Raw genomic sequence first — 13,497 nt, 5'->3', positions numbered from 1 at the left:
TGATTTTTATTCGTGCCTCTGAACTTATTAGTAGAGTTTAGTACTCCATCCACTGCTTGGCAGGGTGACAGCTGCGTCGTCGGGTCGGTAGGAGTGAGATGTTACTCGGCTGCCTACGGGAGGTTTCGGCGTGTGTGTCGTTACGCGGCACCTCTTAATCCGACACACACGCGACCGCACCGGGATCAGGGGGAAGACACAAAGGGCCGGCCGGCCAGAGACAAGACGCCGGCACCACAAAAAGCGACGCCGCGGCTGCTGGCTGGCTGACTGAGCGACAATCGCACTGTGCCCGCGCCCTTTTCACGGCCGCTCGCGTGCGCTCTTCATATCTCTCCCACCGGCGCTGTCATTAGCATGCAAAGTCGTCCCGGCTCAGCTGCAGCACAGCAGAAGAAGAAAGAAAGAAAAAGGGGGCGGGGGAGGGGAAGGAAAAGGCAGCGGCGGCGCATCTGGTCGCGTGCGCGCCACGTGCAGGTCCCGCCTCTGCGCCTGGTCCTGGCACCTCGGGCCTCCGTGCTGGGGCCTACGCAACTCCGGCAGGTACGGACCAGCTGCTCGCTCTGACTCCAGGCCCACAGTGGCTGCTCCTCTCGCCGGTGATATCTTAATACCAGCCTCTGCGGTCGGTCTACACCCATGCGCGTACTTCAAAGCCACGGTAAGGCGCACGGCGGCGGGTACTACGGGGAAACGATGCGTAGATAGCCAACTCTACGCCTCCCCTTGCATTTATCTTAGGTTACGTACAATCTATGTACAAAATATGCGTCAAAATACTCATCGAAGACTTGTTCATTATCTAAGTTTTCTAAATTTACCTTGCAACTTCAGTTTTTATAATGAAAAGTGTGGTGTCACCGCCAGACACCACACTTGCTAGGTGGCAGCCTTTAAATCGGCCGCGGTCCGTTAGTATACGTCGGACCCGCGTGTCGCCACTATCAGTGATTGCAGACCGAGCGCCGCCACACGCCAGGTATCGTCTAGAGAGACTCCCAAGCATTCGCCCCAGTTGTACAGCCGACTTTGCTAGCGATGGTGCACTTTCTACATACACTCTCATTTGCAGAGACGACAGTTTAGCATAGCCTTCAACTACGTCATTTGCTACGACCTAGCAAGGCGCTATATTCAGTTACTAACAGATAATACTGTGAATCGTGTACCGTCAAGAGCGACGTTCATCATTAATGGATTAAAGCTAAGTATCAAACTAATTACGTCCTCTTTCTGAATTCTCATTCCTTGTCATGTTCCAGACCTCACGTCAGTATAGTTCTTCCCTCCTCACGCCAGGCTGCGTGAACAAAAAGCGCAGCAAATTTCGCAAAGCGCATTTATGTATGGCCCGACGTAAACACTAGGCTACATTAGAGGTCAATCTATTATGAAAACCCGGCCGTGGTGGCCGAGCGGTTCTAGGCGCTTCAGTCTGGAACCGCACGACCGCTACGGCGCAGATTCGAATCCGGGCTCGGGCATGGATATGTGTGATGTCCTTAGGTTAGTTAGGTTTAAGTAGTTCTAAGTTCTAGGGGACTGATGACCTCAGATGTTAAGTTCCATAGTGCTCAGAGCCATTCGAACCATTTTTTTATTGTGAAAACCTTTATTTCTCACTGAAATTGATTGCCTTCGCCATCTCACAATGAAATTACGACCTGTCAACCCAATCTAGACCTTGAGATACGCTACAGATCTGTCTGTCACTACAAATAATATTTAATGCAGTCGGGGGGTTGGGGAGGGCGGTGGAAGTGTCGAACAACACACTCTAGCCGTACCTCTTATCTGTATTAAAGGTTTTCTTTCCTGTTCCATTCGCATATTGAATGAAGACACAAATCACTGTCTAAATGCCTCCGTACCCCCCTCCCTCCCCCCCCCCCCTCTCCGCCGTTTTAATTTTCGTGATCTCGTGACCACCAGCAGAGAGATAGAGATAGAGAGAGAGAGAGTGAGAGAGAGGGGGGGGGGGGGGAGAGTGAGAGAGAGAAGTAAAGCTCACTTCTCTGTTCCAGCAAAGCACCATAGTCTGTATTTTTTTCGAATTCGTAAAACGGACGAGCACTAGATTAATTTGCCCGTGAGAATGTCATATGATTTCAAAATTTAAAGTAGAAAATCGTTCCGTAAAATATTAAGCGGAAAAACTGGCCAGCTCCCTAGATATGAACCCTGAGGCGGAACGAACAACAAAAACAGTGACGCCAAACAGGTGGACCCTTGGCTGGACCGGACTGGTTTCCGAGAACACGTCGCGACCTCGCTACTGCTTCTGTTGGTAGGAAAAGCAGGGAAAACCACGCTCGCTGCCGGTGGATGTACGTCGGAACGGCCGCTTTCTGCTTTCACCGTGCCATATTCCAGTCCAGGCGATATGTACTCTACCACACAGGCAGCCACAAAAAGCTTCAGTTCTGCGCTGAATTTCATCGTTAGTTTGTGCAGTATTAACAGTTCGTGCTGTTGGAATGAAGTGAAGGATGTTCTGCATAGCAACTAGTTCCATGACATGTTTAGGGGTTTCTCTCTAACTGGAGAGAACTGAGTAATTGGAGCTTTAACAGCTCAGAAAAACCGGCATCATTACTGCATTTCCATACAGCGTCGTTGGCGTTTCCTACACGGGCACCTTCCAGCGAACAGACGTTTTGCAGCTAATCATGAATAACAAGCAGCAATGCCAACTATGGACACATTCGCGGAAATTTTGGAGTTTCACAGGAGAAGAATGATGTTTGGTAGTGTTGAGCACAGTAACATAACATTCATAATCTAATTTTATTGCGCACGTACTGTTATGTCAACATCTATAGCTATTTGCTTCGAATCAGCTGTGAGGTGCATGGTGGAGCGTATTTCTGTTGCGATTAGACTAATATTTCTTCCTGTTTCATTGACAGATGGAGCATTATATATTCAATTTCTTGAAGGCGGCCACTGCTTCATGGATACCTACGGGGATGCAGAATATTGGCAGTTCGTGATATCCATAGTCAGACTTCCTGAGTTGTCGACGCATCATTTTTACTGACGAACCTGTTTCTGCTCTTGTACTCCTTATCGGTGCTGTGGATGTTTTATTTAGCAGGTTTTATATATTTTACAAACAAGTGTGAAGCTGTATTATTGTAATTGGAGCATTTTCTTAGTATATCGCCGAGACTGATGTGCTGATATGTAGTTATATTTCGGGGAAATCTGACAATCTCTAGTCGAAAACCAGTTACTGTCGAAACTAGTCATGGAATAAACCATTTCACACCAAGAGATCTTTGCTTCTAATACTGTAGACTACAACATTAGATCACGTGAGCAACTCGTGTAAATCATATACACACTTAATCTATTTTCCTGAATGTGTATTTCTTATTTTGTTAGATAGCAGGAGCTGCAGTTCATTTTGCAATGTTACTGGAACCATCTCAACATTCGTATGTGGACTATTCCAGGCCATTCAAGTACTGTTTAACATTTTTGGCGACCGCTATAGGACTTTTTCGAGAAGAATGTGGAGACTTATTTTGCCTTCCTTAGCGCTTACTTATATATACAGGGTGTTACAAAAAGGTACGGCCAAACTTTCAGGAAACATTCCTCACACACAAAGAAAGACAATATGTTACGTGGACATGTGTCCGGAAACGCCTACTTTCCATGTTCGAGCTCATTTTATTACGTCTCTTCAAATCACATTAATCATGGAATGGAAACACGCAGCAACAGAACGTACCAGCGTGACTTCAAACACTTTGTTGCAGGAAATGTTCAAACCTCCGTTAGCGAGGATACATGCATCCACCCTCCATCGCATGGAATCCCTGATGCGCTGACGCAGCCCTGGAGAATGGCGTATTGTATCACAGCCGTCCACAATACGAGCACGAAGAGTCTCTACATTTGGTACGGGGGTTGCGTAGACAAGAGCTTCCAAATGCCCCCATAAATGAAAGTCAAGAAGGTTGAGGTCAGGAGAGCGTGGAGGCCATGGAATTGGTCCGCATCTACCAATCCATCGGTCACCGAAGCTGTTGTTGAGAAGCGTACGAACACTTCGACTGAAATGTGCAGGAGCTCCACCGTGCATGAACCACATGTTGTGTCGTACTTGTAAAGGCACATGTTCTAGCAGCACAGGTAGAGTATGCCGTATGAAATCATGATAACGTGCTCCATTGAGCGTAGGTGGAAGAACAAACTGAAATGAGCTCTAACATGGAAATTAAGGGTTTCCGGACACATGTCCACATAACATCTTTTCTTTATTTGTGTGTGAGGTATGTTTCCTGAATGTTTGGCCGTACCTTTTTGTAACACCCTGTATATACATCTTTGGAGACATAAGTCTTCTGACTGGTTTGAGGCAGCCCACCACAGATTCCCGTCTTGTGCCAGCCTTTCCATCTCAGAACAGCATTTGCAACCTACGTCCTCAATTATTTGCTAAATGTATCTGAAGCTCGCGTATATTCGTACTTTGTGTGATAGTGGGCAGAATAGTTCCGTTACTCAGCTGGTAATATTGTGAGACTCATGCCAGCATTCATATGAGAAAACTATTCCACACCATCCGAGTGTTATTTAACATGTTTGGCGACCGTGACAGGACATTATGAGGAGAACGTGGAGATACATAATTTACTCGCTTTGACGTGTATATTCGTGCTTAATTTCACAGTAGTTGCACCAGTTCAATATAAAAATCATCACAGCAATCGTCCTAGATATCGATTGTAGACTCAAATATTTGCTAGATGTAACTGAAGCCCGTCTATATTCGTACTTTATGTGACAGTGGGTAGTTACTCAGCTGGTAATATTGTGAGAGTCATGCCAGAATTCATATGAGAAAACTATCCCACACCATCCGAGTGTTATTTAACATATTTGGCGACTGTGACAGGACATTATGAGGAGAACGTGAAGATACATAATTTACTCGCCTTGACGTGTATATTGATGCTTTATTACATAGTAGTTGCACCAGTTCAGTATAAAAGTCATCACAGCAATCGTCCTAGATATCGATTGTAGACTAAATTATTTGCTAGATGTATCTGAAGCTCGTACATATTCGTACTTTATGTGACAGGGGGCAGAATAGTTCCGTTACTCAGCTGGTAATATTGCGAGAGTCATGCCAGAATTCATATGAGAAAACTATTCCACACCATCCGAGTGTTATTTATCATATTTGGCGACCGTAACAGGACATTATGAGAAGAACGTGCATAATTTACTCGCCTGGACGCGTATGTGCCGGCTTGGGTGGCCGAGCGGTTCTAGGGACTACAGTCTGAAACCGTGCGACCGCTACGGTCGCAGGTTCGAATCCTGCCTCGGGCATGGGTGTGTGTCATGTCCTTAAGTTAGTTAGGTTTAAGTAGTTCTAAGTTCTAGGGGACTGATGACCTCAGAAGTTAAGTCCCATAGTCCCCAGTGCCATTTCTTTTTGTCGCGTATATTCGTGTTTATTTCAGAATAGTTGCACCAGTTCAGTAATAAAATCATCACAGCAATCGTCCTAGATATCGACTGTAGACTCAATTATTTGCTAGATGTATCTGAAGCTCGTGCATATTCGTACTTTATGTGACAGTGGGTAGTTACTCAGCTGGTAATATTGTGAGAGTCATGGCAGCATTCATATGAGAAAACTATTCCACACCATCCGAGTGTTATTTAACATATTTGGCGACCGTGACAGGACATTATGAGGAGAACGTGGACATACTTAATTTACTCGCCTTGACGCGTATATTCGTGCTTTATTTCACAGTAGTTGCACCAGTTCAGTATAAAAATCATCACAGCAATCGTCCTAGATATCGACTGTAGACTCACCGACAAGTAGCTCAGTTGACCTTTGGGGCCACGTATCGAACTGACGGACGACACAGTGCAGTCGGTGAGGTGAGGACACCGTCCTCCAGTAAATGAGATTCGCGTGGCAGGGGCGTGGGCGCGAGGCAATGCGGCAGACAGGTGCTGGGCCAGCCGTAACGAGAGCGCCCCTATGCCGCGACATCCGGGCGGAGCGGCGCGGCGCGGCGCGGCGTCCACCTGCCCTGGCGGCGTTTCGGCGGGTCCGCATGCGGGCGCCCTCGGGCTCGGCCACAGGCCGCTGCCGCCGCCGCCGCCGCTTCCGTCTGCCCTGCCGCGACCTGTTTCCGCGGTCACCGCGTCTCCGACTCGCGGCCGTAAAATCCTCTCCCGGATTCGCTGGCGGTCGCTCGGACGCAATTAAATGGCGGACAGGCGAGACGCTTCTCCAGCAGCGCCCCGTCGCTTTACTGCTCGCCGGCCACCGCTGAGGGCCGCATATACAGCCTCTCCGGAATGCCACAGCTACGAGCTTAACCCGTATATCTCGGTTTCGAATCGTCACTCTGTCGTCGCTCAGGACATTAGCCCCCGTGAGTTTTTTTCATTTATTTGTTTTTGGGTTTGGGCTGCGAAGGCCATACAGCCTGATATGACGCGCGCCGCTATCCTGTGATTTTGTTCAGAGCGCGCCCTGTAATCGATTGTAGTTCGCTGTCCTGGTGCGGGTGGCGCTCCGGTGGCGATTTGCTATGACGTCGCTGGCGTGTGTTTGAGGTGGCCGGCGGAAAGCGAGAGGGTAGTTGGTTTTCCGGGTATTGCACGGAACGTGAAGTTCGCTCTGCCTGATCTGCTAGTGACTAGCGATAAGGTTGTTGTGCCTCGCAATATGAGCAGAGTGGTCTGGGGCGGAGGCGACTCGCCGCTGTACTGGCCATGCGGCGGTGATTAATTGGAGTGGGCGTACTTGCTCTTCCTGCCTGTCTGATGTGGAGGTCCGGTGGGGTCCTGTGATACCCTGGCCCGGAGACAACTAGTTGCTGAATTTTGGAGTCGTCTGCCAGGTTTGGGTGTGGGCTCGGTTGGCTCTTCAGATTTTCCCCTGGAAGCTCCAGCAGTGGTTTCTGAACTTTTCTGATGGGGGACGGTGTTGTCGGAACTTTTTGCTGTGTGTGTGGCTAATTACGATATTTGTTGGTACTAATTTATTTGCTCAACTGGAGTTGCGTTCATGTATGGTACATTTAGCATTCGATGTGTTAGGTAAAGTCTGCCTAAGAAGGGCGGTTTTGTACAGTATACACATAGTGAATTACTGCTGCTTGGTATATGTGGCCTTCTGGGACCTGAACATCTCGATCTCGTCAATTTGGTTGTGTAACAGCATTTAGTGGTATGTTCCGTATTTTTTTTTTTTTTTACTGTGTTATTATTAATTTGGTGGAATAGTCGCGTTTGGTGTCGTTAAGGCACTTCTAAGACTGTGGTTTGACTATTAATGTGCGCTTGGCTTTTATTGTTTCGTTTCAAGAAGCGAGAATTGTCTATTAAGATTTGCGTGTGTTGGCTTCCGGCACTTATTAAGAGCGCCCGAGTTAGCGGCGCCGTGGTCATCATGTGCCGTCGGGATGTTATACTGTATTTCTGAATTTTATCTTGTGTTGATCTTATCTGTCGTGTGTTACAGGACATAACCAAGGTGCGTAAGTGATGGGCAGTTGTGGGAGGCATGTCGGGGAGCTCTCAGCGGTTTATTTCGGGGGCCGTTTCTAGTGGGAAGGCTCATAAGTGTTGAGAGCTCGCTCGTCTGTGATTGTGTTGGGAGTTGCCCTCTCTCTTTCGTTGTATCAAATTATTACTTTGTTATTATATTTATTGGTTGTATGTTGCGCTTCTTTCATTTTATGGTGCCAAGCGCCATTATCTTTCTCAAAGTTTTTTATAAGTTTTAAATTGTAATGCCAAGTTAACTTATTATTTGATTTTGTCTTTTGGGTAAACTCTAAAAGCACTATTGTAAAAGGTTCTTGATTTTATGGTGGCAAGCCGCCGTTATTGTTTTTAAAGCTCACTCTTTAACCATTTGTTAAGTTTTGTAAGTTACATGAATTTGTTGTTATTTAAAAGAGTTCAGTATTGGCAATTTAATAAATTGTGTACAGAGTCTGCTGTTTGGATATTATTGGGTGGAACTCCTTGGATAGTTGTCCTATAAAAATACACATTTCACAGCCAACAGTAGTTACAGAAGTACCATGTTAATTGCAATTTCCGCAATAGAGCAATAAAACAGACGTAAGACCATTATTTTTTAATGTAAAATAAAAACACTGGAAGGTGAACACCAGACAGGTGTCAGTAGTCACAACCATGTCAAGTTAACGTCAGTGCAGTTTTCACAACAGAAAATGATACGAGTCTGAAGTGCAAAGGTAAGTTCTTTATATAAATAGAAATACGGAAAATTACGACCCAGGTTTCGAACCGGGCCCATTCGAGAGGAGAATGACATCCCTGCCGACATAAAACTGAGCGATATGACGATAGCGTTCTCAATGTAAAATAAAAACACAAACAGACCTCTCAGATTTCGAGGCGGGTTAGATCAGTGGGAGGACAAGAGCACCAAAACTTATGGGTCAAAGATGAATACCGGCGAGCGAATAATACCTAACCAGTGAAGTAAAGCACTTGCACTTCTATGTAGGGAGTAACACGACCCAACCAAATGTTTTATGCAAGACTGCTTTTGCGGCCGACTACTTGGTTCACGCCAGCACGACGTGGATCCAATCCAGCACCGCCATTGTGTCCTGATCGCAGTGTCCAGAAGCGATGTTTTCATCTGGTACAGGTGGGTGGGTAACACCCGTGTCCCACACTCATATGGATGAGAGAGGTCACACGACGTCTATTAAGCTTCACAATGGTGAACCATGGCGGAGTGGTGACTTTCGGTTTTATGGCTGCCAGGTAGCCCCATTTATAGTGATGGAGAGAGAGGCCCCCAGGACACACGGTTCTGCTCTGTGACCTCGAGGACCGATCTCAACGCCTGTGCAGAGAGTATCTAGACCGGTGCGTAAAGAGAACCTGCAGCGACATTACGGCAAAGGCAGAGGCGAGCGCAGGCAACAAGAGATGCCGCAGACAGTACTAGCAAGACAGTCGTCAGTAGTAGTGGCAGTAAAGCAAGCATAGAACAAGGACTAAACGTGTAGTCACCGAAGTGTCATAGTCACCGAAGTGTCATTCAGATCATTATTCATAATATATTTCTATTACATTGTAAGAACGCTGCATGTAACGTGACTTAACGCAGATGCACCATACGTTGCTTGCGGAGAGTGTGTGTAGACGTAGATATAGATTGCAGTAGTGACACAGAGATGAAGAGACTTGTGCAGGGTAGATTAGCTTTGAAAGATCGTATTGATTTATAATAAAAGTTCGTCTTGTTCAAATAAATGAAACAGACTATGGAGAACAAAATGGATCTGAACTTTAGAAAAAATGGTACACAGGAAAGTCCAAAGTGAACAAGACGGATGTCGGCCAAGGAACTATGCACCTAAAGTTTGTGAAGAAGCCAGATTTGTTCGTCTTCTGCGAACTGTTACAAGTACAATGTCCACTACCGCTATCTGACAATAGGGCGGCTCTACCGCGCCCAGCTGTCACATAGAGCTGACCTCTGGGCGCACAGAGCGTCCGACAGCAAAGCGTGGACCACGACTCTGCAGGTAGGTGGGGAGGGGGGGAGGGGAGGGGGAAGACGGGGGTCCAGCGACGCCCGGTGCCCCCCACAAGACCCGCAGTGCGCTGGATTTGCATATCGGACGCTGCACTCGCAAGCACGGGCAGCGCTCCCACGTGGTGACTAATGCCCCACGTGTCTGCCACGCCGGGAACTCTCCCTGCCCTCCACACGGCAACAGGCTCATCATGCCTCGTCGTTGCATCAGCCCTGACCCATTCATGCTTCTAGTACAACACATGATTTGTAGGTACGTCTCCGTTTGGTTTCTACTCCTGTTTCGGCCATCAGCAGGATTAAAACTGTTTCACCATTTTGACGAGGCACTGAAGTGCAGTCATACTACCTTTCTTCACTTCAGAACTGCTAAAAACGCGTTACTTTGCTAAAGGGAATGAGCATCCAAGTGCGTTTCGGCATCGGCAGCGTCTTCTGGGCAGAGGGACGAGGCTATAAACCAGTGTTCCGAAGGGACGTTAAACTTCAGTCTTCCTACCTTTCTTCGCTTCGGAACTGCTAGGAACGAGTTGCTCGGCCACTATTAATAAGCAGGGAACGAGCATACGTCGCAGCTCAGCGCGGACAAACCGAGTGCGTTTCGGCGTCGGCGGCATCTTCAGGAGAGAGGGACGAGGCCGGCGCGCCGTTAAGCCGTGCAGGTGAGGGACAGCCGTCCTTTACAGCCCCCCGCGGGACCGCACCTGGCGCCGCAGTCGTAAAAACCGCCGCCCCCACTGCCTCCGCCGCGCTGGCGCCATCTTGGCCCGCCCCCGCAGGGCTGGCCGTTACTCGCCTTCACGCCCCCGCCGCCGCCGCCGCCGTCGCCTTATTTTTACGGTCCTCCTCCTCTCGAGCCAACCTGCGGGGGTGGGTTTGAGGCCGCTGCATCCGCAGGACGTATTTGTTCGCCTCAGCTACAACGCCGTCAGTGTCAAACTTACAAGGCACTGCTTCCTTTCTGCCGCTACATGCTACTGCCCATATTCTTGTCGTGGACCCAACCCATCCAAAATTACATGCGGAACACGAGAAGTGGTATAATCGCGCCACCATATTGTGAGATAGTGTACCATTGAAAGTATTTGAAAAAGAGTCGAAGAAATATCAAGAGCTGATAATGAATTAAACATGTGATAAGTACTAGTTAAAGGAGTTTTGCTATTTGGGGAGCAAAATAACTGATGATGATTGAAGAAGAGAGGATATAAAATGTAGACTGGAAATGCAAGGAAAGCGTTTCTGACGAAGAGAAATTTGTTAACATCGAGTACAGATTTAAGTGTCAGGAAGTCGTTTCTGAAAGTATTTGTACGGAGTGTAGCCATGTATGGAAGTGAAACATGGACGATAAATAGTTTAGACAAGAAGAGAATAGAAGCTTTCGAAATGTGGTGCTACAGAAGAATGCTGAAGATTAGATGGGGAGATCACATAACTAATGAGGAGGTATTGAATAGAAATGGGGAGAAGAGGAGTTTGTGGCACAACTTGACTAGAAGAAGGGATCGGTTGGTAGGACATGTTCTGAGGCATCAAGGGATCACCAATTTGGTACTGGAGGTCAGCGTGGAGGGTAAAAATCGTAGAGGGCGACCAAGAGATGAATACACTATGCAGATTCAGAAGGATGTAGGCTGTAGTAGGTACTCGGAGATGAAGAAGCTTGCACCGGATAGAGTAGTATGGAGAGCTGCATCAAACCAGTCTCAGGACTGAAGACCACAACAACAACAACATGGTTCCGAACTTTTTATTCTTTTTTCAGTATCTTTGAGGTATTACAAGTCATGCATATGGTAGGTACTGGGAGATGAAGAAGTTTGCACAACAAAAAATAGTATGGAGAGCTGCATCAAACCAGTCTCAGGGCTGAAGACCACAACAACAAGTGCTAGTTACGATTAGCTGACCATAATCGGATACCATACAGTTATTACACGAGTTGCTATATGTTTGCAGTTAGGTTTCTCAGCGATCCAGCAAATATTTGTTTTGGTACAAATTCAGCTATGGATCACAAATACTTTACTATTTGTGGAATTAATTTCGGAGGCTGTGACCATCTCCAGACGTGAGTGAATCCAGCACATTACGTAATTTGTGTAACGCGTTATACAGGTACAGTCACATTAATCAGCCATAGAAGCTTCATCATAAGATCTAAAAAACTTTCTGAGTGCCGTCGATACTATTACGGCAAACCTGGTAACACACACGAGAGGTATACCTCACGTCTTTCAACTGTCAGCAGGTGTCCCAGAGCTGTGCTGGAATCCTCCCTCTCTCTATCTCCCTCCCTCTAAAAATGGTTCAAATGGCTCTGAGCACTATGGGACTTAACATCTATGGTCATCAGTCCCCTAGAACTTAGAACTACTTAAACCTAACTAACCTAAGGACATCACACAACACCCAGCCATCACGAGGCAGAGAAAATCCCTGACCCCGCCGGGAATCGAACCCGGGAACCCGGGCGTGGGAAGCGAGAACGCTACCGCACGACCACGAGCTGCGGGCTCTCTCTCTCTCTCTCTCTCTCTCTCTCTCTCTCTCTCTCTCACACACACACACACACACACACACACACACAAATTTTCTATGTATGAACCTGAGTTCCTTAGTGGGTAATGACATTTGTCAAATACCAACACGTCAGGGCCAAATGACGTTCAGGAGGCTTTTAGAGGAATGTGCGGCCGACCGCTGCGCTGTGCAGAGAGATATAAAGGCAGAGAAACAGACGTCTTCCGCATTTTGGTAAATAGGCGAGCATTGTTAAAAGAACAGGAAGGCATAAAATGTTCTTCCAGTCTTATTGGTGACGTCAACGCAACGGGTAGTGCAGAGGTGGCCACGGAGACCACGAGCCAGTAGCTTCCTCCTGCAGCCGAGCCGCTGTCCCCGGCGGGTAACGTCGGCGGCGTTTCGGCGCCTTAGTGCCGCGCCGTCGTCAGGAACATAAGGCGCGGCCCAAATCCGGCGCCGTAACCTCTGCAGACGCGGCCGTCCCGCCGTCTTTCCTCGGCTCGCGGCTCTCCCCAGAGGCTTCGGACACAGACACACGCTACCCTTTCTCGCGGCCCGTCGCCAGCTTTGCTTCGCGTCTCTACAGATACCCATCCGGCGCGGGAATCAAGTAATTCCTCGGAGTTACACTACACTCTCTGCCCTGCTGATAAAATTTTGGTGCTTCTTTGCACCATTTGGGTTTCACCCTATACGTCTTAAACCATTACCAAAGGCCATTTCGTGCACTGAAATTTTCATCTTTTACATACTCGTGCAATGGTGTGGAGTCGACTGAATCTACCTGTACCGAAAATCGGCCTCTGTCTTTGACATAATGACACACTGAGGTGACAAAAGTCATGGGTTAGCGATACGAACTTATACAGATGGCGGTAGTATCAAAATGGCTCTGACCAAAGAAGTGAAGTCCCATAGTGCTCAGAGCCATTTGAACCACTTTGAGATGTTCAAAATAACCTCCGTTTGCAAGGATACATGCATAAACCCACTGTCGTACTCAATCCCTGACGTGGTGATGTTTCCCTGGAGAATATTGTTTCACAGTCTTCCACAATACGGGCGCGAACACCCTGTATATTTCGTACACGCTTTTGCTGCACAAGAGCTTTCAAATGTCCCTCCACCTAAAAATGTTGTGCTTAGGCCTGAAGAGAGTGGAGGCAAGGAATTTGTCCGCCTCTACCTATGTATCCGTGACGAGATCTGTCCTTTAGAAGCCTACGAACATTAACACTGAAATTAGGAAAAGCTCCGTCGTACATAAAGTACACGTTTTGTCGCACGTGCAAAGGGATGTTACAGGCAGAGTATTCTCTAAGAAAGCTTGGTAAATTTTTCTATTCAGCACGGGTGGAAGAAATAAGGCCGTAAAACGGTATACC

At 47.5% G+C, this 13,497-nt stretch overlaps 1 protein-coding gene across 1 annotated transcript in view; it reads right to left on the bottom strand.

Annotated features, from left to right (window-relative positions):
• Positions 1 to 375: 375 nt before the first annotated feature.
• The window catches only part of LOC124550738 (WAS/WASL-interacting protein family member 3-like), a 33,934-nt gene continuing 20,812 nt past the window's right edge, over positions 376 to 13,497 (bottom strand). The window contains exon 4 of the mRNA XM_047125458.1: positions 376 to 683. Coding sequence (XP_046981414.1) covers positions 376 to 683 — 308 coding nt within the window. The remainder of the gene's footprint in view (positions 684 to 13,497) is intronic.

The sequence above is a fragment of the Schistocerca americana genome, chromosome 9 (assembly GCF_021461395.2).
Source record: "Schistocerca americana isolate TAMUIC-IGC-003095 chromosome 9, iqSchAmer2.1, whole genome shotgun sequence".
Taxonomy (NCBI): domain Eukaryota; kingdom Metazoa; phylum Arthropoda; class Insecta; order Orthoptera; family Acrididae; genus Schistocerca; species Schistocerca americana.
The sequence above is the reverse complement of the archived record's forward strand: the minus strand, read 5'-3'. Positions and strand labels throughout refer to the sequence as shown.